Here is a 23,887-nt window from a genome sequence, read left to right as displayed (position 1 = left end):
GTCCTACGGGCTGTCACAGTTGCAATGTCATGGGGTCCCCCAAACATGTGTTAGGTTATAGGAAGCCTTGACCCCTATAAACAAGTCAGGTGTGAATCCCACTGTGGGGAAAGCCCAGCCCAGGAAACGTCCTCCCCACTGCAGGATGTCAAATCACTAAAAACTTAACAGCAATAATAATATAATTTCTAGCGGTTTCATGGATCAGCATCTTTCCCACATTTTCAGTTGCAACAACACAATATGGGATTTTATGTGTTGTTACACGCACGACTTCAGAACTCTAGGGAGAGGTAAGTAGAATGTTAACAAGGAAGCAGAAGGGAAAGGGGAATATTTCAGTTTGAAGCAGTTTAGGGAAAGATTGGATGTTGGATCCTAGCCCATCTTGGGTTTCAGCCACCGAGGCTAAGCTAAGTTAGGGCCCCTCTCGGGCACCCATGGCATCTTCTGCAGATCCATCATCATCGTTGTCATCATGATCAGTAGCATTTTATTGCGCGCTTATTATGTACCAGGCACTCTTATATAAGCACTGTACACATACTGACTGACTCCTCACAACAACCCCATTAGAATCCCCATTTTATAGATGAGGAAACCAAGGCTCCAAGAGGTTACACAGCTGGCCGTAGGACACAGTTTGTAAATGGTGGAAGTGGGATTCAAACCCAGCCGTCGTATTACACTCCCTCTATCCCAGGGCTCCCCTGCTGCATTATAATTGTGTTTCTGTTTCTCCTCCATTAGACTCCAGGAAGCTCCCTGGAAACTCCATTCATCTCTGTCTTCCTAAAGGCCTAGCGCGGCCTGTGCTCAGGAAGAGTTCATTAAATGGGGTGGGCGTGGGGGCAGAGGCAGGCAGAGGCCAGTCCCAAGGCTCAGTTAGTAATTCATTTACCTCTACTGACAGAGGGTTGCTTTCTGCCCAACCTTTTTTTTTTTTTTTTTTTCAGTACGTGGGCCTCTCACTGTTGTGGCCTCTCCCGTTGCGGAGCACAGGCTCCGGCCGCGCAGGCTCAGCGGCCATGGCTCACGGGCTCAGCCGCTCTGAGGCATGTGGGATCTTCCCAGACCGGGGCATGAACCTGCGTCCCCTGCATCGGCAGGTGGACTCTCAGCCACTGCGCCACCAGGGAAGCCCCCAACCTTTTTTTTTTTTCATGTGTTCAAAATCCAAATTGTCGTTGGATATTTGGTCCAATTTTCTTGGTTCAAGATTTAACGCAGCCAGAGCTCAGAGGTTATCACTAAACCTGTGGGTGGAATACTACCTCTGAGCAGGTTCTAGAAAATGGCATTCTGTTTGTCACGCAACTATGGGGAAGAGTTTCTCCTGTGAACTGAGCCTGACTTCAGAGGTTTCCAACCTCTACTAGTCTTCTCTGATTGCAGCTTGCACTGAAAGGAGTAAAATGTGTCAGTGGAGAAGAAGTGCTTTTCCACTTAGTCTTTGGAAGTGGATGCAGTCATGAGGAGAGGGCTCCAGGTCAGAGGTCAGGTGTCACCCATGGCATGGCAGGCCTGGTGATCGTCCAGACACTGCAGTGCAGTGCGTATCAGAGGAAGCTTTAACCAGTTCGTACACTCCAGTGCAGAGAGTGCTGTTTTGAGAGACTGTTGAGTTCCTTTTAGAGAACTGACAAATGTTTGACTGAACCATTCTGTCAAGAATTCCGGTACAGTAAGCCCCCTACATACGAACGAATTCTGCTTTGAGAGCACGCTCGTAAGCCCAATTTGTTCTTAAGTCCAACGAAGTTAGCCTAGGTACCCAACTAACACAATTGGCTATATAGTACTGTACTGTAATAGGTTTATAATACTTTTCACACAATCATACATTAAAAAGAAACACAAAAAATAAAACATTTTTAGTCTTACAGCACAGGACCTTGAAAAGTACAGCAATATGGTACAACAGCTGGCCCACGGGCTGGCATCGAGTGAACAGGCAGGAAGAGTCACTGACTGGAGGAGGGAGAGGAGGTGGGAGACGGTAGAGCTGAAGGCTCGTCAGCAACAGGAGACGGAGGGCGAGCTGCAATGTCACTCATGCCTGATGTTGATGGAACGCATGTTCGCATCTTTGAAAGTTCGCAACTTGAAGGTTCGTGTGTAGGGGGCTTGCTGTGTCTTGTAGCTGTCATTCATCAACAGGTAGTATTTAAAGAGATAGTCTGGGTTGACCATCTCAGCTTAATTATTTGTGCCCAGTCCAGCACAGTATATACAGGTTAAATATTTAATTAAAACTCGGACACACACGTAACGTAAATGCAAGAACAATCCATCACTTTGTTGGGGTGAGTACACACAGCCCCTAAGGAAGATGGCAGTCATCAGTTGAATAAACATTCTATTAAGCTAGGAAGTCACGTGTTTGACACATACACTTTCTCCTCATTTACTGATTATTTTTGAACTTCGCTTGGTTGATAGACATTGGTCATGACAGATTCCTCAACCGACTAATATCTTAACTCAAGCTGTACAGGGGTATGTGTATGTGTGTACAACATCTGTCTTCAACTAATAGAACTATGACATAGTTACTCATTATAGAAGCAAAGAACAAATAATAGCTGGCCAACTGTTGACCCTCAGGCTGAAAGGCAGGATCAACCACGAGAATGGAATTGGTTAGATCTCCCTGTGTCACCTTGTTTGGATTTACTGTTGCTTCAAGAAAATGGCAGGGATTGTTTCCATTACTCTGATCTTTGGCTTTGGCTCCAGCGCATGTCAGATAGCAGTGGCCAGATGCAAGCTTGCTCGGTATTGATCTCTCCCACTAGGTGGGTATCTGCAGTGTATCAGCCACTGTATCAGCAGCCCCTTCCCCGGGGGGAGAGTCGTCCATGCTGTACAGCCAACTCCCTGACATTTTCATGGAGTTCAAAGCCCAAGTTCGTTTGGTGCTGACGTTTTGGATTAGCTGGTTGACTGGAAGGCCTGCTTCTTTCTATACACTGTGAAATTTCTAAACCGCAGCAGCTGAGGGCTTAAAATGGCCGACAGACCCCCAGCTGGCAGCAATTAAGTGCACCACAGCCCTTCGGCTAAACAAAGGTTTGTGGAGGCACAGTTGCTGCATATGCACTAAGCAGACGGCTGTAAACTCTCTTTTGTGTTGAGTGTTAGTGAGAGACGCTGTCAGCTAATGAGAGGTGAGAGGGTGGAGTTTCGCCACCTCTTGTTTAATGATGCGTTATCCCCAGGATGGTGGTCCCGAGGCCCTGCCCAAGAGGCAGCAGGTCTTGACAGTGAAGGTGATCGTGAGAGAAGGAGCAAGGCAACCAGAGGAAACCAGAGGATAGTCTGAGGACGGTCCAGCAGTGACAGGCAGGAGCAGCATGGAAGCTGATCTTTCTGCCCTGGTGCCTGTGGGCAGGCTCCACATCTGCGCCACTTTTTTAATGGACTCCATTATGCTGTAGGTTGAAAGGGGAAGGTGGGCATGAGAAGACAAAATGCTATTTTAGGGCTTCCCTGGTGGCACAGTGGTTGAGAGTCCGCCTGCCGATGCAGGGGACACGGGTTCGTGCCCCGGTCCGGGAAGATCCCACATGCCGCAGAGCGGCTGGGCCTGTGAGCCATGGCCACTGAGCCTGCGTGTCCGGAGCCTGTGCTCCGCAACGGGAGAGGCCACAACAGTGAGAGGCCCGCGTACTGCAAACAAACAAATGCTATTTTATACGCATTCAAGCAGCCAAAATTTAAGGGGCTAGACCAGTACTATCTAATACACAATTTAAATTTGAGTTAATTTAAATGAAAAATTTTAAATTCAGCTCCTTAGTCACACTGGCCACATTTCAAGTGTTAGTAGCTACACATGGCCAGTGGCTGTGTACTGCACAGTGCTGTCCTGGACAGTACCAAGTGTTGGAAGGTATACAGTTTACCAGGCTCTCTGAAGTACATTGTTGGTGTGTGTGTAAACTGGTTCAGCCTCTCTGAAAACAACTTGAGTTATCTTGTTAGGTGAACATTCATGTCCTGTGTGTGTGTCCAGCAAACACCTAGATATATACCCAAAGAAACTCTTGCCTAGGGTCACCAGGAGACAGGTAGAGGAATGTACGTAGCAGCATCGTTTGTAATAGCAAAACCTGGAAATGGTCCGTGAGCCATCAACAGGAAGCTGGGTGAATGATGGTATATTCGCACAGTGGAATAATTATAAGCCGGTACAATTAATGAATTGTAGCTGCACACAAAAGAATGATTGAATCTTAGCAATATGACTTCAAGGAAGAAGTAAGTCCCAAAACATAAAAAGGCAGTGCCATCCTTTTTCAGAAGCCCAAAACGATGAAAACCAGAGACTGTAACAGGACTACTGTACCAGAACATGCTTTGAAATGTGACAAGACTACGTGCAGAAGAAAAGTAAAGGAACGATAAGTACAAGATTCAGGGTAGTGGCTATCTCAGATAGAAGAGGAAGAAGAAAGGAACCGGGAGTGGGAGGGGGCGGCAGAGGGCCACACAGATAAGATTCGAGTTATGGTCAAACAATGGGGTTTTCGTGCTAGGGATAGTGGTTTCAAAGATGTTTATTATATCATTTAAAATAGATAAAAGCCCAGTGATGATCGTGGGCCCTAAACGGAGGGTAATGATGCATCTAGTCCCAAAGTCCAGTTTACAACAAAAATGAATCGAGTCCTTTCCTTCCAAGTGCTCATAGGCTCACTGGAACGTGAAAGTGACTTAAGAACAGTCACTTAACAGCTGTTTTTCAGATACCAACGTTGTATTACTGAATCCCAGAGTGAACCAATTTAGGATTACCACCACGTACAGCCACACTGGTTTCAAAGGGTTACTTGAATTTTCAGTGCCATCGTCAATATATGAAGAAAACAATCCCATCACACAGTGGCCTACACTGAAGAATATCACTTTAAACTTTCTGCTGGCTTAAGTTTGGCACTAAATTTGTTCACATACAAATGGTTTTAACCCACACACTCCCCAGCCTCTCAACTTGGACCTCAGAATTTAACATTTTAGTTGAGTTTTGGAGAAGAAAGAATAGTTTTTCGGATTCCAACAATGATAAGGAAGTAGGGGATTATTATGGGAAGAATTCCTTTAACCCAGCTCTCTGTTTCTAGTGATAGTATGTCTAAATCACCCCTTCCAGAAGTATTCCCTATATTTATAAGACCACGAGAGAGACTTCGTTTCCTCCTACGGCAAAGTTGAGCTCGCTCGCTCTCCTGTATCTGTGTGAACAGTGAGCCTTGAATGCCGCGCTGAGCTCCTCCAAGCAGCAGGATCTGAACACTATATCCAACCTTCCGTTGGTGTGTGGTTGATCACGGATGGAGGACCTTGGAAATGGAAAGATAGTTTGCAGTCAGTTGGGGAGGCAGATAAGCAAGTATTTTATCCAAGTGGGATGTGAAGCAAACGTGTTTTGAGCACATGACCGAATCTGACTTGTTTTTGAAAGGGTCATTCTCGTTCCTGTGAGGAGAATGGACAGGAGTGGAAACAGAAAGAATAAGTTATAAGACTATAGTAACAATCCGTTACAAATCCAGAGATCATTTGTCAGTTATGAAAGAGATGGAGAAATAACGAGATTTGGGATGCATGTGGAAGTTGAGCCTCTGAACCTCCCAGTAGATCGGGGAGTCAGGATGGAACATTACATTGAAAAATGAGGAGCAGGCTTGTCACATCTTCCTGGGGCCTTTGGGCTTCTGCCACAGTGCCCGAACCCCTTTCAGGAGCTTCAGGGGTGCCTTGGGGAAAAGATACTTTTTTAGCCTGTCCTGGACAGTGTTTGAAATGACAGTCGATGTTTCACTGGGCAAGGAGATAAGAACAGGACTCAGCTACCTGGAAAAGTACACCACGCTCCTTCCCCTGGGTTTCTCTCACTCAGTGTTTTCCAGCATCCTTACACCAGCAGTTGTCAAGCTTCCCTATGAGGGGTGAACTCTGTGAGCGGCTCCCGACACTGCCCTCCATATTTTCAACCAGTAGTTGGGATCTAAATAGCCAGCAGTGGGCCTCAGTCCTGAAGAAGGAATTGAGACTGTGCACAGCAGGAATATGTGAATATATTAATATCATAGCAATAAAATTGGGTTGTTTACCCATTCCCTTGGTGCAGATGGTCAGAACTTCTTTTTAGTCTCACTTGGAGAACACAATTAGTAGTACTTGGGGCATCCTTATTACTGAACTTTTAAAACATTATCACTGGATGTCTGGTTTTCCAGCCCATATCAAGCATTACCCAGGTCTGGGACTTGAGGCAGCGTGGCCTGATAGGCGGAGTGTTGACACGGGCCCAGGAGGGCTTTGCGTCGTCCCAGGTTTGCAGCTAACCCGCTGACTGTTTCTGTCCGTATCTTTACCCTGATTCGCCCACCAGGCACTTCTCTGCCCTTGCAAGTAAGTCTTTCCACTGCTGTTAGCACACGATCCTGGAGTGCTGATTCAGTGTGTAAGCCTAGGCCTCGCTTGTAGATATGTCTAGAGAGGGGTGTTTTGCTTCAATGGAATCCAGGAACAAATAATGAAAAGTACACCAAGTACAAGGCCGAGGACAGACCAGGCACACTCTTATCAGTCATCTGAAATATGCACAGCCTTTCCAAAACAAATATGGACTCCTGTTTCTAGGAAAACACCAAAAAGTACTTATCAATTACCCTGTATATGGTTTGTGGAGAAAGACAACATCAGCCTGCCCTGAAAGCCACAGCAAAGCAGATTCCTTTGGGCCACGGACAGCTGAGGGCCATGAGTGAGAGCCGCCGCAGAATCCCAGACTGTGGCCTGGGACCAGTCCACGGAGCCTTTCTTCTCCCTCCTGTGATCACTGTGTCCCTCACCCTACACCCAGGCAGCTGAGCTCATCCTAGAAGAAGCTGAGAAGCTTGGTGTGTTCTGACTCATGCCCAAAGCCTCTCACTCTTCTTCCTGACCCTTTACAAGTCCAGAGGTACCTCTCCTGAAGAGATTTCCTAGAAAAATAGAGTGTGACCAAGTGGAAGTCCAGTAATAATAACAAGAGCCACTGTTGGTGGATAGCCTACATCCTGTCAAACATGGGCTCGATGGGCATGATTTTGTTTGATCTTCATGGCAGTCCTGTGAGGTGGGTGTCATCATCCTGTTTTACAGAGAGAACTGGAATTGAGGGTTGAAGAAGTTAACTGACTTGTCCACGATCACATAGCTAGAAAATGGCAACGGTGAGGTTCTTGTTCAAAACTGGAGTCTTTAACCGCTTTCTTCTAGTGCATTCACGGGTGGTACTAAATGTAGTTTAATTCCGGTCACCAGATTTAGAGTATGTCCTGTGTTAAGTGGTGTTTTTATCTCAGACGAGGAAGGAAGGGAAATCATTTTGACGTTTAACACTTAACCTCTTTGCTTCTCGTCCATTTCCCCACCTAGGACCCAAGCACAGAGGGTACGGAAACCACGGTGCTGCACAGGGCCGCAGGGCCTGCTTCCCCGCTATTCTGAGAGCCAGGCCGAAGGGCAGGAGCAGCTCTTCAAACTAACAGACAACATACAAGACGAATTGTAAGTTGGAGCCGTGGGAAACCAGCCCTTTCGGTTCACCAGGTTGTCTTTTCTGGCTTTGACTCTGAGAAGTTTCTGTCCGATCTGAGTATCAGCGTGACTCTTAGGCCTTGGAACTGGTCAACAAGATTCCTTGGCCCAGATGTTTTATAGATTCAGATATAACAGTGGTTCTCAAACTGAGTTCCATAGCGGGACCTTAACGTTGGCAGTCTCCTTCTAATTAGTTCAGAAAGATAAGATAAAATGTTCTCAATCTACAGGTGTTTTGCCCTGTGAGACTTTCCTAAACTTCGGTGTTTTGTTGTTTGCTGCAGAATGCTAGTAAAACAAAACAGATAAACAACCAACTGGGAGCTGAAAAGTTTGGAAACGCAACAATGTTCTCAAGGTTGTTCTGTTATTCTTTGAATGTGGAGCCTTATATACTTAGGATCTTGTTATATTTTCAGTTAGTGAAGCTTTTCCTAGTTGACGTGGTAGAACTCAGTATATCACTATTTTAGGATATTCTGCAGAGACTCTCAGCGTAAAATGCTCTGTAACCTAAATAGGCGTTAGAACCACAGTCCAGAGAAAGCAATTAGTTCTGCCTGATAAGTAGCAAAATACTAGTTTAATTTCTCTTAATGCTAATTTATCTTTCTTAAGATAAAGCAAGCTAGGGAGGGTTCAGAGGACCATGAATGTTTTTTGGTTGGTGGAGGATATCTGAAGTAGAGGTGATCTCTCAGGAGAGCCTTCAGTGTCATTGTTAGAAATGCTGTTAAACTAACCTCATCTCATAGTTTTGTAGCAGTATTTGAACGGGGATATCAAAAGTCAAGTCCAGAATTCATTTGTTGCTTGCTGCATGGGATGGCGTCTTCCTAGATGTGTTTTTTGTAACTCAAGCTCCTTGCAGTGTTATTGGAAAGTCTCTCAGTGATGGAGGTGTATTACATTATCGTAGTCAGCTCAGCCTGCCGTAACAAGACTGAGTGACTTAGCAACAAAAAATTATTTCTCATAGTCTGAGGCTGGGAAGTCCAAGATCAAGGTGCTGGCTGAGTTGGTTCCTGGTGCAGGCTCTCTTTCCGGCTTGCAGATGGCCACCTTCTGGCTGTGTCCTCACATGGCAGAGAAAGGGTGAGCAAGATCTCTGGTGTCTCCTATAGAATCAGGGCCCCACCCTTATGACCTCATTTAACCTTCATTACTTCCTTGCTCCAAATAGGTGGGGACATAATTCTGTCCATAGCACACATCTATCTGCTCTTTTAGTCTAGCCTCAGCTCTGGCCATCACTCCAATAACCAGAATCCCCAGTGTTTCACTCCAGGGAGGGCTTTATATTCCTGCCTGCCTTCGGTGAGGATTTGGTGCCATGGCTGCCCTATATACCACTTTGCTAATGTAACTTTTGGCCTTTGGATCAGAGACTCAGAGAGTCGTTCCCCAGGTGTAGCGGGACATGGTGCAGAGTCTACTAGAATGGCAGCTCCATGAGGGCCGCAGTTTTTGTCTGTTCCATTCATTGAAGAATCCTCAGTACATGGAACAGTGCCTGGCACATACTAGGCACTCAACAAATACTTGTTGAATGAATGATAGTTGGAAAGTTGTTGTACGTCGCGCTTTTAATTTTCTTTCCCACTCACCCTTATTCAAGTGAAACCTTGTGAAATTCATTTTCAAGTCAAACCTTGGTCCTCGTGAAATTCATTTTCAATAGGATGACATATGCCAAGAACACAGGGAGAAATTGTGTACTACAGCTAACATAGGCTTGCTCCCAGTGAGATACATGCATTGAAAACAGAGCCATGGAAAGCTGAAAACCGAAATCAAAATGAAGTCAGTAAAAGAGATTTCATGAAACTCTTAAAATTCATAAGAACTAGGGAAAGATGTTGGCGTGAATGACTTTTGACTCTTAAGATGAAAACCATGTGCCTCTACCCAAGTTTGTGGGTTAAATCTTGCCAGTGAATGTTGAAGAAGCCACATGACCGTAGCCTTCCTCAGTGTACAGGGAAGAAGTCATCGGGGACCTGGCAAATGTTCCTCTGAAGTATCCTCGGTTGTCAGGCTGGGTCTTCACGGTGACGTGAATGTTGGAGGCATCCCTCTGCAAGAAAGGCGTTTTCAGGAGAAGCACAGGAGTGCCATAGTATACCTGACTTTTATCCTGGAATCGTAATTAAAAACATGTTTAAAGACCCAATTATTTGCATATTTTCCTTCAGAGTTAACCCCTTAAAAGGCTATTTAATACCTTGCCCTACTGTTCTAACTAAATGTTTCCACATTTTTTTCCAGTTAGACTCACTGTTTCACTTCTGGAAAATATTGTGTAATTACTTCCTGATGTAGTGAAAACCCCGCAAAGTCCACAGTGCCATGGTTACTTCAACTTTGTTCTCCCAGATCAAGTTTCACTTAATTTTTTATTTTATTTAATTAATTAGTATTAAAAAGATAGTTGCTGACATATGATTTAAGGTCCGGCCAACTGAAAAGGCTTCAGTTTCGAATGAATCAAATATTCCTCTGATATGTTACAAAATTGCCATTACTTTCCATTTTTCTTAAGTTTGGTTCTGAAATCGGATCCTGGGTTAAGATGCTGTTAAAGTGAAATTTGTTCTATTTATTAAATTAATTTTTCTCTGTAACTAGTGTCTAGTCTGTAGCCAGAAACCTCATTCTCATTAAAAAAAAAAAAAAGAAAGTACCTATTTTATTTCCAATACACCATCACAGACCAAGTTACATACTAGCAATGTAAGCACTAGGGTGGCTCTTTACCTTTTCCAAAAAGGTGCTTACAAGCAATGCACATGACCTAAGTAGCTGCCCAAACATACTGTTTTCTGGAGTTTATTTGACAATCAGATTATATTTTTAAAATGTAGTTTTAGGAAATAGTATTTGTGAGATTTTTTTTTATTAGATATTATTTTATGCTTTAAAAAAGAAGCTTTCAGTTCTCTATCCCAATTTTAATATTTCGATAGATATATTTAAATATAATTGACTTCCTTTGTAATCCTAAGCATTTTAGTTTATGCATTTAAAATTAGCATTCTTAGAAGGGGATTATGGGCCTCCCCAGAATGCTGACGTGGGGGTCCATGATCCCTGAATATTAAGAGCTCCTGTTCTGATTGGAAATTAGGAGCCTTTCTAAATGTCTGACATTTTAAATTATTATTATTCATTATTTTTTAGTATTGTGACTGTGCTAACGAAAAGAGTCCTTATCCTTTAGAGAAATATGCTGGTATATTTACAGATGAAAGGAAAAGGAATGAACAGCAGCAGCTAAGAACCCTTCAGGGGCAGCAGGACCTGGGAAGTGGTTCCCGTGCAAGACTTTGAAGGTGGTGCTTGCCTTCTGGGGACACTTGAAAGTCACCCGCAGGAGGCCACTTGAGTCTAGTCAGTGTCTTGGAGGCTGTCACTGGATCCCTGGGTCACTTGATCTCAGCCGAGCCAGGCAGCTCCCTGGTCCGTTTGGGTTGTGTGCTCATTTCCATCTGTTTGAGTGTGTTCCTCCTCTTTTTTCTCCTTTTTCTTTATTGAGATCTTTTTTTAATACAAAAAAAAGTATGAAAAGTAAGCCAAAATAGCTTATAAACCCACCAGCCAGGTTAGTCTTTTCTCTTTTTGATGAAATAAACTCATGTACATAATTAGCAAATTCAAAGAGTACAGAAAGAAAGAAAATCAAGAGTAAAATTCTCCTTTCTTGGGCTTCCCTGGTGGCGCAGTGGTTGAGAGTCCGCTTGCCGATGCAGGGGACATGGGTTCATGCCCCGGTCCGGGAAGATCCCACATGCCACGGAGCGGCTGGGCCCGTGAGCCATGGCCGCTGAGCCTGTGCTCCACAACGGGAGAGGCCACAACAGTGAGAGGCCTGCGTACCGCAAAAAAAAAAAAAAAAAATTCTCCTTTCTTGCCCCCTTTGTAAACATACTGTTTATATATATTTTGTATCCTGTCTATCCTTCTTGAGAAATTGCAGATAGAGATAGAAATCAGAATTTTTTATTTTGAGCACACGTTAGAGTGTTGATTCTCATAGCATATAATTGTAAATAAAAACCTTATAGTAATATATGCAGTCTCAAAACAAAAACAAAAGATCAGACCTTTTGAGAAGTGGGATAGAATTCATTGGCTTCCGTTTTCTAGACCAGGAAATAATCTACCAATAACCTTTGACACTTAGAAAGTTGGATATTCTTTGATACGCCACTAAATTAAAACTTTCATTTGGTGGATTATCCAGCTACTCTGATAAAAGTTAATGGCTTGTCTTTGCTGTACACCTGAAACTAACACAACATTGTAAATCGACTATACTTCAATAGAAAGAAAGGAACGGAGGGAGGGAGGGAGGAAGGAAGGGAAAGTTAGTGGCTTGCTAATAACAAGTTAAATCAAGACTTCTGAGAGAATTCTTTATCTTTACCACTGGGTAAAATGCATGCAACATCCAAAGTTGTGCACTCGCAAATTCCATTGGACCCTACAACGTAAATTCATTGTTATTTTCTGAGACTACATAACACATGAATTTATTGAATCCTACTATGTCCCAGGACAAGTTCACAGTCTAGCAGGGGAAGCAGACAGTATTACCAACTATTTATAAACATGTGATTGCTTTTTTTTTTTTTTTTTTTTTTTTGCGGTACGCGGGCCTCTCACTGTTGTGGCCTCTCCCGTTGCGGAGCACAGGCTCCGGACGCGCAGGCTCAGCGGCCATGGCTCACGGGCCCAGCCGCTCCACAGCATGTGGGATCTTCCCAGACCGGGGCACGAACCCGCGTCCCCTGCATCGGCAGGCGGAGTCTCAACTACTGCGCCACCAGGGAAGCCCTGTGATTGCTTTTAAAATAGAAGTATGGGCCATGTGTTATGGGACCACAAGGGCAAGTTATTAATTTGTGCCTAGAAAGCCAGGGAAGGCTGTTGGCAGTTGATCTGGTCCTGCAGCACAAGGAGAAATGGGCCGAGAAGAGAGAAAGGCATGTACGCAGAGAACAGTGCTGGGCAAAGGCTCAGAGACAGGAGAGTTAGCGGCATTTCTGGGGGGACTCCAGTTAGCTGGGTGTGGTGGCAGCATATGTGTGGGAGGGAAGGAGCAGAGGTTGGAAAGCTGGAAAGGTGGGTTACAAGGCCAGATTCTGAGAGCTTTTTTTTTTTAAAATCCCCCCCCTTCCCCCCTTGGTGTCCATACAGATTCTGAGAGCCGTAACGGCTTCCTGTAGGCAGTGGTGAGATTTTGAAGAGGATCTCACTCAAAATGACATTAAAAATGTAACCTTGACAGCAACAGAGAAAGGGATCAGAGTTGGAGAGACTGGGGGCAGGAGAGCACTTAGGAGGCCCTGGGAGTGATCCAGGTGAGCACAGGCTGGCAGAGAAGAAGGGGAGAGGGGACAGGGAGGCAGGCATCAGTACAGTCAGTAGACTGACCAGGTTTAGAAGCTGAGCGAGGGGTGGGGCTGAGAGGGACTCGAGGGCTGCTTGCCTGGTCGGTTGGATGGAGATGCCATCAACGGTGAGGGGCGGTGCTGGAGGAGGAGAGGATTCGAGAGGTCGTGCTGAGTGTGAGGACCCGTGGGACATGTGTGCCGAGACGCTCTGCAAGATCCCAGGCTCAGACACAGGTGTGGGGTCACACCTGGACTTGGGGAGAGACACGTGTGGGGCAGGAGCCTGTTCTGGGAGCACTCCTGGAGTAAGACAGCTCTGAACTCTTCTGATTTTGAAATGCCTACAAAGTGAGGAAAATAAACATATATAAATAGAGTTAATAAAGCCAAAAAAAAAAAAGAGTGGGAGAAAAAGAAAGAAATCAATTGAAAACAATTGGCAGATTTCTCTCTCCCTAAGGAGCAATAATTGGTCCTGAGCCTGTTTCCTTGTGGTCTCTTAGAGGGTCACTCATTTTTCCAACCTGCTGAAGCAAGGATCTGTAGTAGACTTCCAAGGGGACCTTCCCCACAGGATTAGGGTAACTTAGCATCTGTCCTCAACAAAAGAAATAACAATAGCCACCATTAGTTGGGCATGTAGGTCAGTTCTAAGCATCACAGTGGCCCTAAGAGGAGATATGATGACCCTCGCTCTACACGTGACAGCAAGAAACTCTGAGCCAAGCCATGTGGCTGGTGACAGAGCCAGTTGGCACCTAAGATTGGCTGGTTCCAATGGCACATCAGCCGTGGGGCTTCTACCTGCCACAGAGCAAGAGGGTTGAAGCTATTGTTGATCATGTCACTGGTGTTGATGAGAATGCCCTGTGGTATCATGGTCTGAGATATTGTCGTAGTGGGTGCTACTTCTGCGGCATTGAACCTTGCCGGGTTCACCCACTGTTAGAACCTGTCATCTTGGAGAATGGTGTAAGCCACGTGCCACAGCTTTCCTTTCTCTCAGAAGAAACTTTCTGAAGTTGATCCCAAGGTCAGAATGTCCTCTTTCTCTCCTTAGAGGAGAGTTATAAGTGAAACTTCTAACCAATGTCTAAAAATCCTGTTTTTTGTTTTGTGGCTCGTGGGCTCCAGAGCACAGGCTCACCAGTTGTGGCTCACAGGCTTAGTTGCTCCGCGACATGTGGGATCTTCCCGGACCAGGGCTCAAACCCGTGTCCCCTGCATTGGCAGGCGGATTGTCAGCCACTGCGCCACCAGGGGAGTCCCCGCCTGTTTTTTTTATAGACTCATTCGCGGTGTCGCGGTGTCTACAGAGCACTGGGCAGCTTCTCTGGTTCTTCATATTTGAAGGGTACAGCTTATCCAGAGGCTGTGTGTCTCTGGCCACATTTTTTCATTCTTCCTCCGAATTAATAATAGGTCAGAGGGTAGAAGGACACACTCAGGATCAACCTGAGACCACATGGCTTTCCTCCCCATGTCATCCCACGAGGGTTTGCAATGGTCACTCATTCATGAGCCAAGAGCAGCCCTGCATGAAGCGAGGGGGGTACGGGGGATGAAGAGTGGAGAGCCCCGTGTCTAGACTCAGCTCGTGTGAGGCCGTAGCCGCTGCCACTCTGGACGAAACCCTGAGCCTCTCAAGTGACGCAAATGAAAGTCTGTGGAGCACAGGCCTTTGCAGGGGACGGCCAGGCAGGGCGGGGGACACCGGGCTTTGACGACAAAGGGACAGAGGCAGGGGCAGATGGGCAGAGAAGTGCTGAGTGCACTCATTGGTTCGACTTCTCTTGTCCCCCTGGGTTTTGGTTCCTCTCTCTCAGTGACAGGTTTGGGGTTGGTCTCCATTACAGGAGGGGACCCATAATCTGGAGCTCAGTTTTAATTATTCTTTGTTGTGGTTTCCAGATTTTGTTTTTTAAAAAATGTATGCTGTAATGATGAAACCCAAAGCCTTGGTCACTGGTTGTGGGAGTTCCAGGGGCGCATCGGGGGAAAATGGAGAGAGAGACGCTGTTGGCTAAGTCAGTGTCTGGATTTTTGCTGAGACCGTGGTCTGGGACCCTGGCACTCCAGCTGAGGCCCCGCTGTCTCCCTTTTCCCTCCTTTCACTTAGACCCTTGGCTGCTTTTGATTTGAAAAGACTAGAACATTTCATGTAAATGTCCAAAAATTACTGTCTGTATTAGCTTCAGGATACGAATAGGGCCCCTGGGCTCACAGAGTAGAGGTCTGTGCACATTTACAAACTGCTCCTCTCCCCTCACATTTCTGTAATGGATGTGAATTCCTTTTATTTATTTACTTATTTATTTATTTATTATTTTTGGCTGTGTTGGATCTTTGTTGCTGTGCGTGGGCTTTCTCTAGTTGCAGTGAGCGGGGGCTACTCTTCATTGTGGTGCATGGGCCTCTCACCGTGGTGGGCTCTCTCGTTGCGGAGCTTGGGCTCTAGACGTGAGGGCTTCAGTAGTTGTGGCACGTGGGCTACAGTAGTTGTGGCTCGCGGGCTCTAGCGCGCAGGCTCAGTAGTTGTGGCACACGGGCTTCAGTAGTTGTGGCACGTGGGCTTCAGTAGTTGTGGCGCGCAGGCTCAGTAGTTGTGGCACACGGGCTTCAGTAGTTGTGGCACACGGGCTTCAGTAGTTGTGGCTTGTGGGCTCTAGAGCGCAGGCTCAGTAGTTGTGAGGCATGGGCTTCAGTAGTTGTGGCTCACGGGCTCTAGAGCGCAGGTGCAGTAGTTGTGGCACGTGGGCTTCAGTAGTTGTGGCACGTGGGCTTCAGTAGTTGTGGCTCACGGGCTCTAGAGCACAGGCTCAGTAGTTGTGGTGCACGGGCTTAGTTGCTTTGTGGCATGTGGGACCTTCCTGGACCAGGGCTCGAATCCGTGGCCCCTGCATTGGCAGGCGGATTCTTAACCGCTGCGCCACCAGGGAGGCCCGGCCATGAATTTTTTGCCCATGGATTTACTGACTTTGTGACGGCAGGTAGTATGATCTCTATCAGATGAAGAACCTGAGCCGCAGAGACAGCAGCTGGCCCAGCCTGGTGGGTCTCCCTGCCCTTCCCTCCCGGCCTGCACGTTCACCACTGTGTGGAGCAGCTTTCACTAGAGCATCCCAGGTCAGAGCCACCCTTCCTCCTTCCTTCCACCCAGAACAGAAGTTGTTCTGGCCTGATGGAGGACTTTGCACTGTCTGTGGCCTCTCGGAAGGGAGTCTGTTTTAAAGAAGTGCAGTTTGGAAAGGGCACTAATAGTGTCAGCCAGTCGGCCCGGGTGTAAGAGCAGCTGCCCAGATGGAAAGGCCTTGGCCCTCTTAGAGGCTGTGCATAAATGTCAGACAGCGGGTACTAAACAGGGTGAGAGTGGAGGCACGGGTGATGGGATAGATGTACCCCATCTTGTGCTGGACCAGAGGAAAGGTAACAATCCCTGTTGGATTTTTAATGCATGTGCTGCTCTCACCCTAATTGCGGTGGCCAACTTCGGGGATCTCCTTTGAGAGCCCATTACAGCCTCGGTCACCATGTGCCCGGCCCACCTGTGCTTAGAAGTCCTAGGCCGTTTTCAGTTTTTAAGCTAGTTTCCCAGCAAGTTCTAGCTGGTCCTGTGATCCTTCCTCTCTTTGTCAGGAAGCTTTTTTCATCTCTCTCTGTCTCTCTGTCTCTTTCTGTCACCTTTTCTTCCCCTGGACCAGCTATTTTAGATTTCAGTTGGTTTCTTTAAATGATACTGCTTGCCCTCTGGATACTGTCAGAGCCCGGGACATGGGAAATTCCGTGCTAAGTGGCCTGAACACCAAAAGCTGCTGGGTATTTCTAATTTTGGCATTGAGACTTTACAAGTCTACATTCTTGGCATTGCCAACCAGTTAGAATAGAACAATAAACCCCAATTTTTGTCATGTGAGGCTGTAATTAAAATGGCAGCTGGAACCAGGCGTATTTTCACTGAGTCCTGAGGGGGTGGCCGACTCAGTGGTGGGTGCCCAGGGAGACGCGGGGGGCATAGGGTGTGGACCCCTCTTACATCAGCTTAGTCAGAGAGTCAAATACCTGTCTGGGAAACAAAATGAGAACAAGTAGTTGCTTGGCAGTGCTCTTGACAGTAAGCGACGAAGCCTTCAGAAGTGGGCGCAGGGTGGGCGTGTTTCTCGGGAAGCTTCAGCGAGAACTCGTGAACCCTTGGGCTGAGAGACAAGGCGTGTTCAGAATGGGGGTCTCTCTAAGCCCAGAGGTGAGCAGGGACCTGGCGCCAGCTTGGGACTAAGAGAGGACCGGCCTGTCCAGCAGCAGGCAGGCCTGCTCCATCCCAGCAGAGTTTGGCGACTGCTGACCGTGGAACAAAGCCATCCTGGGACCGGGTCCCTGAGCCGTTCCAGGGGAGCCGCGGCTCCAGGCAACTGCGGTGTGGCAATTCCTCTCAGGACATCAAGTCCCAGGGGGCCGGGGCTTGACAGCCAGCCTGTCGTCAGCTCTTAGTATTCTTGCCGTCACCCGCTCCCCTGCGCTGTCCCCCGACGTGGCCGCCCCATTGTGGAAGGCTGTCACAAGATGCGACGGAGGCAGCCAGGCCTGGGAGAGCTGTCACGGCGGTTTCCAAGGGTCACTGCTCTTCATTCAGTAGCCGATCTGAGAGCTTTGACGTGCATAAATTTCCACTTTAAATCTGGGGCTCCAGGGAAGAAGAGATTTTTTTTTTTTTCGGTACGCGAGCCTCTCGCTGTTGTGGCCTTTCCCGTTGCAGAGCACAGGCTCCGGATGCGCAGGCTCAGTGGCGTGGCTCACGGGCCCAGCCGCTCCACGGCATGTGGGATCTTCCCGGACCGGGGCACAAACCCGTGTCCCCTGCATCGGCAGGTGGACTCTCAACCACTGAGCCACCAGGGAAGCCCGAAGAGATTTTTTCTGAGTGGCCCTGAAGCCCCTAGAAGGGATGACTGACAGTTTATGGAAATCAAGATTACAGCTTTACCTAAAAAAGCACTCTGTAACAGTTGAGTTCTGAGAACGCAGTGGTGGTGTCTAACAGTTGAGTTCTGAGAACGCGGTGGTGGTCTCACCAGTGAGTCCCCTGTCCCTGGAGGTGCTGAGCTGAGACCAGGTGACCTCTTCCTAGAACTGTGACAAAAAGGAAGTGGACATAGGTGCGCACCTGGAGAGGGCGTGCCATCCTCTCGCGGCGCCTAGGTTGGTGACCCATCCGCTTCCGCTTTCCCTGCGTCCGTCACCACCCCTGCCCACGACTTCCAGCCCTGTGGCTGCCCCTCCCCCACCCCATCTTCCCTGTGAACCTTCTCAGCTGCTGCTTCAGTCAGCATTTCAAAGCACTGTATTTCCTTCTTCTGCCCAACAAAGCACTGCTACAGTTTTCTCTAAGCCTTAGGCTACAAAAAGGCCATAAAATTGTTTCTCCTATTGATACACTTGGTCATATTATCAAGCCCAGCTGTGGAAGGGCTCTGTGCTTTACACATTGGCCTCACAGCAGCCCTGAGAGGCCAGCGTCACTTTTTTTATTCCTGATTTACACACAAGGAGATGGAGGCTCAGAGTGGGTGAGCCACCTGCCCAAGGTGTAGTGAGGGAGGGAGCCTGGCTTCAAGGTCGGAGCCTCGGGCCCCCCTCCTACAGCCTCAGCCTGGAGGAGCAGCTGGCGAAGCTCTGCGTGCCCTTCTCACTCAGCCTCTTTCTCTGCAGCTTCATAGCCGTGGAGAACATCGACAGCTACTGTGTGCTCATCTCCTCCAAGGCCGTCTACTTCCTGAAAAGCGGAGACTACCTAGACCGGGAGGCCATTTTCCTGGAAGTCAAGTACGACGATCTCTACCACTGCCTCGTCTCCAAAGACCACGGGAAGGTGTATGTGCAGGTGACCAAGAAGGCCGTGAACACGAGCAGTGGGGTGTCCATCCCCGGCCCTTCCCACCAGAAGCCTATGGTGAGTGCACCCCTGCCCTATCTCCTCAGCCGGCCGCTGCCCTGCTGATGTGTTTGCCACGTGTGAGGCTTGGGCTGGGCTGTTGTGAGTCCCCAGGGGTCCTGCTTCTTAGTCCCACAGGCAGAAGGCGCTCAGTGTGTGTGGGGTGGGACGATGCCGCTCTCCCAGCTCCACCGGAGGGCGGGTTGCTCAACGCTTGTGCCGCAGTTTCCCACCCATACAGTATGGGCAGGACCTCTAATCAGCCGTGAGGACCAGCTGACATGATGCACGGGGGTGTTTTATTCCTAAAACGGGACTCTTCCGGCGCATTGAATCTAAGAAGGCGTTAGAGCACACATTGGCTTCTTCATTGCTTCACCTCTAGAATAATTGGAAATTAACTTTTTTTTCTGCACAAGGAAGCAATATCTAGCATAGGCCCCTATCCACTGTAAAAACTCAATGAATATCTGTAAATAAACTTTACACTTGACCTCCAAAAGGTACAAGATATTGTTATGGCAGGACTTTTCAACAACACCGCTGCTGTTAATAACCAGCATTCGTTAAGGGTTTACTGTGTGTCAGGCTGGATTCTAGGTACTTCTAGATTATTTAATGTTGTACTGCTGTTGTCCCCACTTGGTGGTCAGGAGGCTTGGTGAGGACAGGTGACTTGCTCGAGGTTATCCGGCCAACACCGGAGGGAGCTGGGGTTCAAACCCACGTGCCTGTGCAGCTCCAGGGCTGGCAGCCTGGACCACTCTGCTGCCTCCGCTCTGAGGGGCTGTTGTTGGCTCGGCAGAAGCACGTGTGAGGGACCCCACCGCCAGCCATATTCTAACATGGGATTTTTTCATGAAACCAGGTGTTAGCCCTGCTCATTTTTCACCTGGAATGCTAGGATTTTCAAGCATTCGAGAATGACGTGCCATTCAAAATGGCCCTGCTTATCTCAGTGTTTCCACAGATGAGAAACAGCAACCAGCCTTTTTGGGCCTCTCTCCCTTGACCTTCTCCCTGCCCAGGAATGCGCTTGGGTTTGGTTTGGCTTGTGCAGGCTCCCCTGGGGTCATTGGCTTAGGTTAGGGCCGGTAGATTAATTGAGTTAACACCCAAAAGCCTGAGTATTTCCACAAGTTCCTTTCGGAGGTGGGGAGCTTTGCCCAGCTGCACTTTCGCCCTTTCAAGGCAAGTGAGCTGTCTTGATAAGAAAGGCCTCGAGGGCATTTGTGTGCTTTGACCATCGCCAGACTTTAGATTTGAATCCCAAGTCTTTGTGTCTCACCTCAGCTGATCCTCACACCTCGGAGCTGAAACTGGTTCTCAGTTACAGGCAGTCCCAAATGTCAGGTGATTATGGGTCGACTGCACAGTCACCTGGGGAATAAGTTAAAGATACAGATTCCAGAGATCCACCCCAGACCTCGAATCGGCATAACTAGGAGTAGGGCCCTTGGGAATCTGTTTCTTTAAACTACGACCCGTGCTGTTCTGATCCGCAGTCAGGCTGGGAGCTGCTGCCTGGGTGGATTTCAATGGCCCGTGTCCTGTGATTCTGTTTGGCTTCCCACCTTGGGGGCAGGTTACTCATTCTGTCCTTTTCTTCAGGTTCACGTGAAATCAGAGGTCCTTGCTATCAAGTTATCACAAGAAATAAACTATGCAAAGAGCCTTTACTATGAACAGCAACTTATGTTAAGACTCAATGAAAACCAAGAGCAGTTGGAGCTGGACTCCTGAGAAACCCCAGCTGCTGGAGGGACACTCCCAGACGTAGACCCCAAACCAATCAGGAGGAGAGAGGCCCGTGGGCTTGGCTTAAATTAGAGGAAACCAGAATAACGTTTGGGGGGATGCTATCAAGAGGGAGAGTAAATACTGGTGAGGGAGGTTACAAATGGAACCATATTAATTTGTGGGGCAGGGGGTTACTGTAGATTATGGGGAGGTAATTTTTAAGAGGCATTGGTTGAATAACGTTTAAAACAAAGAAAGTGTAACTGAGATCAATCTAATTTTTAGATTGCCCTGTATTTTGTTAACATGTATATATGTACAACTGTGTGTCTGTAAATACGTAGGAGCATTTCTGAACAGGGCCTGTGATGTGTGTAAAGGTTTGTTAACTGTAAAGTAATATAAAATTATATTGGATCTTCTATTGCACTAATTCTACACATCTCATTCAGGGTACTGTCCGTGAAGAGGGGTTCTTGGAAGCTGCAGAATGTTATGCCTTAGTTTGGGAAACTAGAATATTCACGGTTAGGTGGGCTGAGGTGAGGGGGCAGGTGCGTCAAGAGCGATGCCTTTGAAACCTGTGCTCATCCCGGCTGGAGCCGCGAACCGAAGTGTCTAGACCCAGAGCCAGCCCTTGATGAGGCCTAGGGGAGTGACTCGGACACATCTTTTATTTATTTCTCCCCCAGTTTAAAGACAGTTCTTAAGAGTGTCACAAATTATTTTTTATCTGCCTGTCTCACAGACTCTCTCCTGACTAGTCTTGCCAGACTTTGAGGTAAAACTGTGAGGTGCGTTCTGTTACCGTGCACACACACGCCAGCATTACAAGGTTTCCTTGGGTTATTATCAGAGAGGCCAGTTTGAAACATTGGTAGGCGCTGATAACTTAGAAGGGAAAAAAATCCCGTAGGACTGTTTAACAGATCAGAAATCCACAAATTTATCAAAAACCCACAGCGAGAGTGTTCCCTCTCCTGAGCAGCTGCAGCAGGAGGTCCTGGGACTCTGTTCTCCTTAATAAAGCTCCAGGCAGCCGCCCAGCCCCACAGCCCTGGGGACGGGCGACAGCAGCCCTGGGGTGAGAAGGCAGGGAGAAGGAGAGAGTCTTAGAAAAGGGAATGAAATCTGAGTGCTAAAAAGCTGTTCTTGTAAGTTTGGGGCCAAGATTTGGCCAAAATATCTCTTGCCCTTGGTTTTAAATTCCACCCGGTGGCAAGGCCTAGACCGAGTGTCTTCTCCTTCCTGGGTCTTGTTTCTGTGGTTTCTCTTTTCTGTAAGGAATAACCAAGGTAGGGAGAGGGGAGGCCTAGAATGAATGACTAGCCTTGTGATTTTTTAATTTTTATTTTAATAAATCTAGTCAGTCTCTACAACCATGTCCCACGTAGCTGAGATCTAAAAGGACCCATCGGATCAGTGGATGCGTGGAAGGTATTGGTGTTTATGACTCACGACCCAGATCCTTCCAAAACACAAATGAAGCTAATCTGTCTTTCTCTCCCCACTTGTGTGTGTGCGTGTGTGTGTGTGTGTGTGTGTGTGTGTGTGTGTGTGTGTGTTTTCAAAGAGCTTTAACCCAAGTGCTTAGTGCTCTGGCAAAATAGTGTTTTCAGGGCTCGTCTTGAACTCCAGGATTTGTATATAGTCTTCCCTGCACTCTGGGTTCATGGACTGCAGAATTGAAGCCCAGCTTTTGAAGGGTCGGGGTGGGTTTTTGGTCCGTCGGTTGGTTGGTCCTGCTGGGCCACAGCCATGTGCCAGGTGTGGCTCCCTGCAGGCTTCTTGTCTTCCTCACCAGCCTCCCACCCCGCACCCCACAAGTTTGGCTTGTGGTTTTTGTCATCAGTAACGCACTGCCTGAGATCATGACCTCTTAACGATGAGACTCTCAGAGGGTTGATGGTTTGTGTCAGTGAGCCTTCTGTCACTTTCTGGAATGAAGTCACTTGGGAGTTCTGTTGGATTGAGGAGCTTGGTATGACTAAGGAAGCCTGACTCTGGGCCCAGCGGCAACCCGTGTTCTCTGCAGCTCTGCCCATGGGAAGTTGGTTGAGGGCTGCGCTGTGGAATGGTGCTTCCAGGAGACTCCAGAGGGGTGTTGAGATGCCCTCCTCCCGGCTCCTTTCTAAATCTCATCAGCCCTCGAAATACAATAGTTGCTCATCTCCCTACTGCACAGCTCCCCCCTGATGTTTGCGCCTTGGAAGAGGCAGATGTTAAAATGGGATCCAAAGACCAAATGGGGCGGGGTTGGGGGGTGGGGGCCAGCTAAGAGCTGCTCAGGCTCCTCCGCCCTCGCAGCCCTCGTGCCAGGCCTGGTGATGGTAAGGTTTCAGGGCCTTTGGACATAGTTTCCTGGTTTGCCAGGAAAAAAATCCAAAGCTTTGGAGGAAGCAGGCCCTGGCTCTGGCTTCTAAATTGGCGTTTAGCCAGCGATGCCTGAGACTTCGTCAGGATAATTTCTGCCGATTTTCTTGGTGCCTCAAGTCCCCGGTTCCTCTCCGAGGAAAGTAAAATAAATTGAATTAGGAGAAATTGGGCAAGCAGAAAGCAAAGCCCCCTCGATGCCCTGACCCAGCACAGCTGGCCGCATCACCGCCTGGCCACAGCTGCTTTCCTCACCCACCAGAAAGGCTGGCTGTTCTGTGTTTCCCACACCTGGGCCTGCTCACCACTGACTGGGAAACAGAAACATGGCCTCTTAGCGGCCCGAGTACCTCACCGTGGTGGAGACGCACCTCGGGGTTTGGAAAGCTCCTGGGCCACTTTGTTTTTAAGCATCATCTGTGCCTCAAAATACCATAGTAGCTGCTCGATAATATTCTGAAAATAAAGTATCTGGGTCTCCACCGTGTGAACACTCTTACACTCACCAATCTGTTGAGACTCTTGAATCTGTTTCTCATATCAGAGTCGTTATTTTTCTTCCTGTGGAATAAAATGCTCTGTTGACTTCCAAACATGTTGTTTCCTTCTGGTTTCTTGCTGTCCCATAGATTGTAGAACCATCGCCAATGACAAATGCCAAACGTATTACAACACGTGCAGTCACACGCAGCCTTTCCCTCACTCCGGGCAAGCGCGTTCCCAGGCCAGCCCTGCACCCTGCACCTTGGGGCTTGCTTAACTTCCCAGGGTTGGCAGCTCTTCCCGTCAGCCAGGCCCGGGCTTCGTGTTGGCTGCACTCACCTCACCACTCTGAGGTTACTGGTCCAGGCCTGGC

General features: G+C 47.8%; 1 protein-coding gene across 3 annotated transcripts in view; it reads left to right on the top strand.

Moving 5' to 3' along the window:
- Window positions 1–23,624, top strand: part of VPS13D (vacuolar protein sorting 13 homolog D) — a 244,991-nt gene extending 221,367 nt beyond the window's left edge. For all 3 annotated transcript variants that reach the window (XM_060141400.1, XM_060141399.1, XM_060141398.1), the window contains 3 exons: window positions 7,432–7,563; window positions 18,696–18,936; window positions 20,530–23,624. In XM_060141400.1, coding sequence (XP_059997383.1) covers window positions 7,432–7,563; window positions 18,696–18,936; window positions 20,530–20,661 — 505 coding nt within the window. In that variant the 3' untranslated portion in view covers window positions 20,662–23,624. The remainder of the gene's footprint in view (window positions 1–7,431; window positions 7,564–18,695; window positions 18,937–20,529) is intronic.
- Window positions 23,625–23,887: the final 263 nt, after the last annotated feature.

The sequence above is a fragment of the Lagenorhynchus albirostris genome, chromosome 2 (genome assembly GCF_949774975.1).
Source record: "Lagenorhynchus albirostris chromosome 2, mLagAlb1.1, whole genome shotgun sequence".
NCBI classification, from domain to species: domain Eukaryota; kingdom Metazoa; phylum Chordata; class Mammalia; order Artiodactyla; family Delphinidae; genus Lagenorhynchus; species Lagenorhynchus albirostris.
Note: the sequence above shows the minus strand (reverse complement) of the source record. Positions and strands in the feature narration are given on the sequence as shown.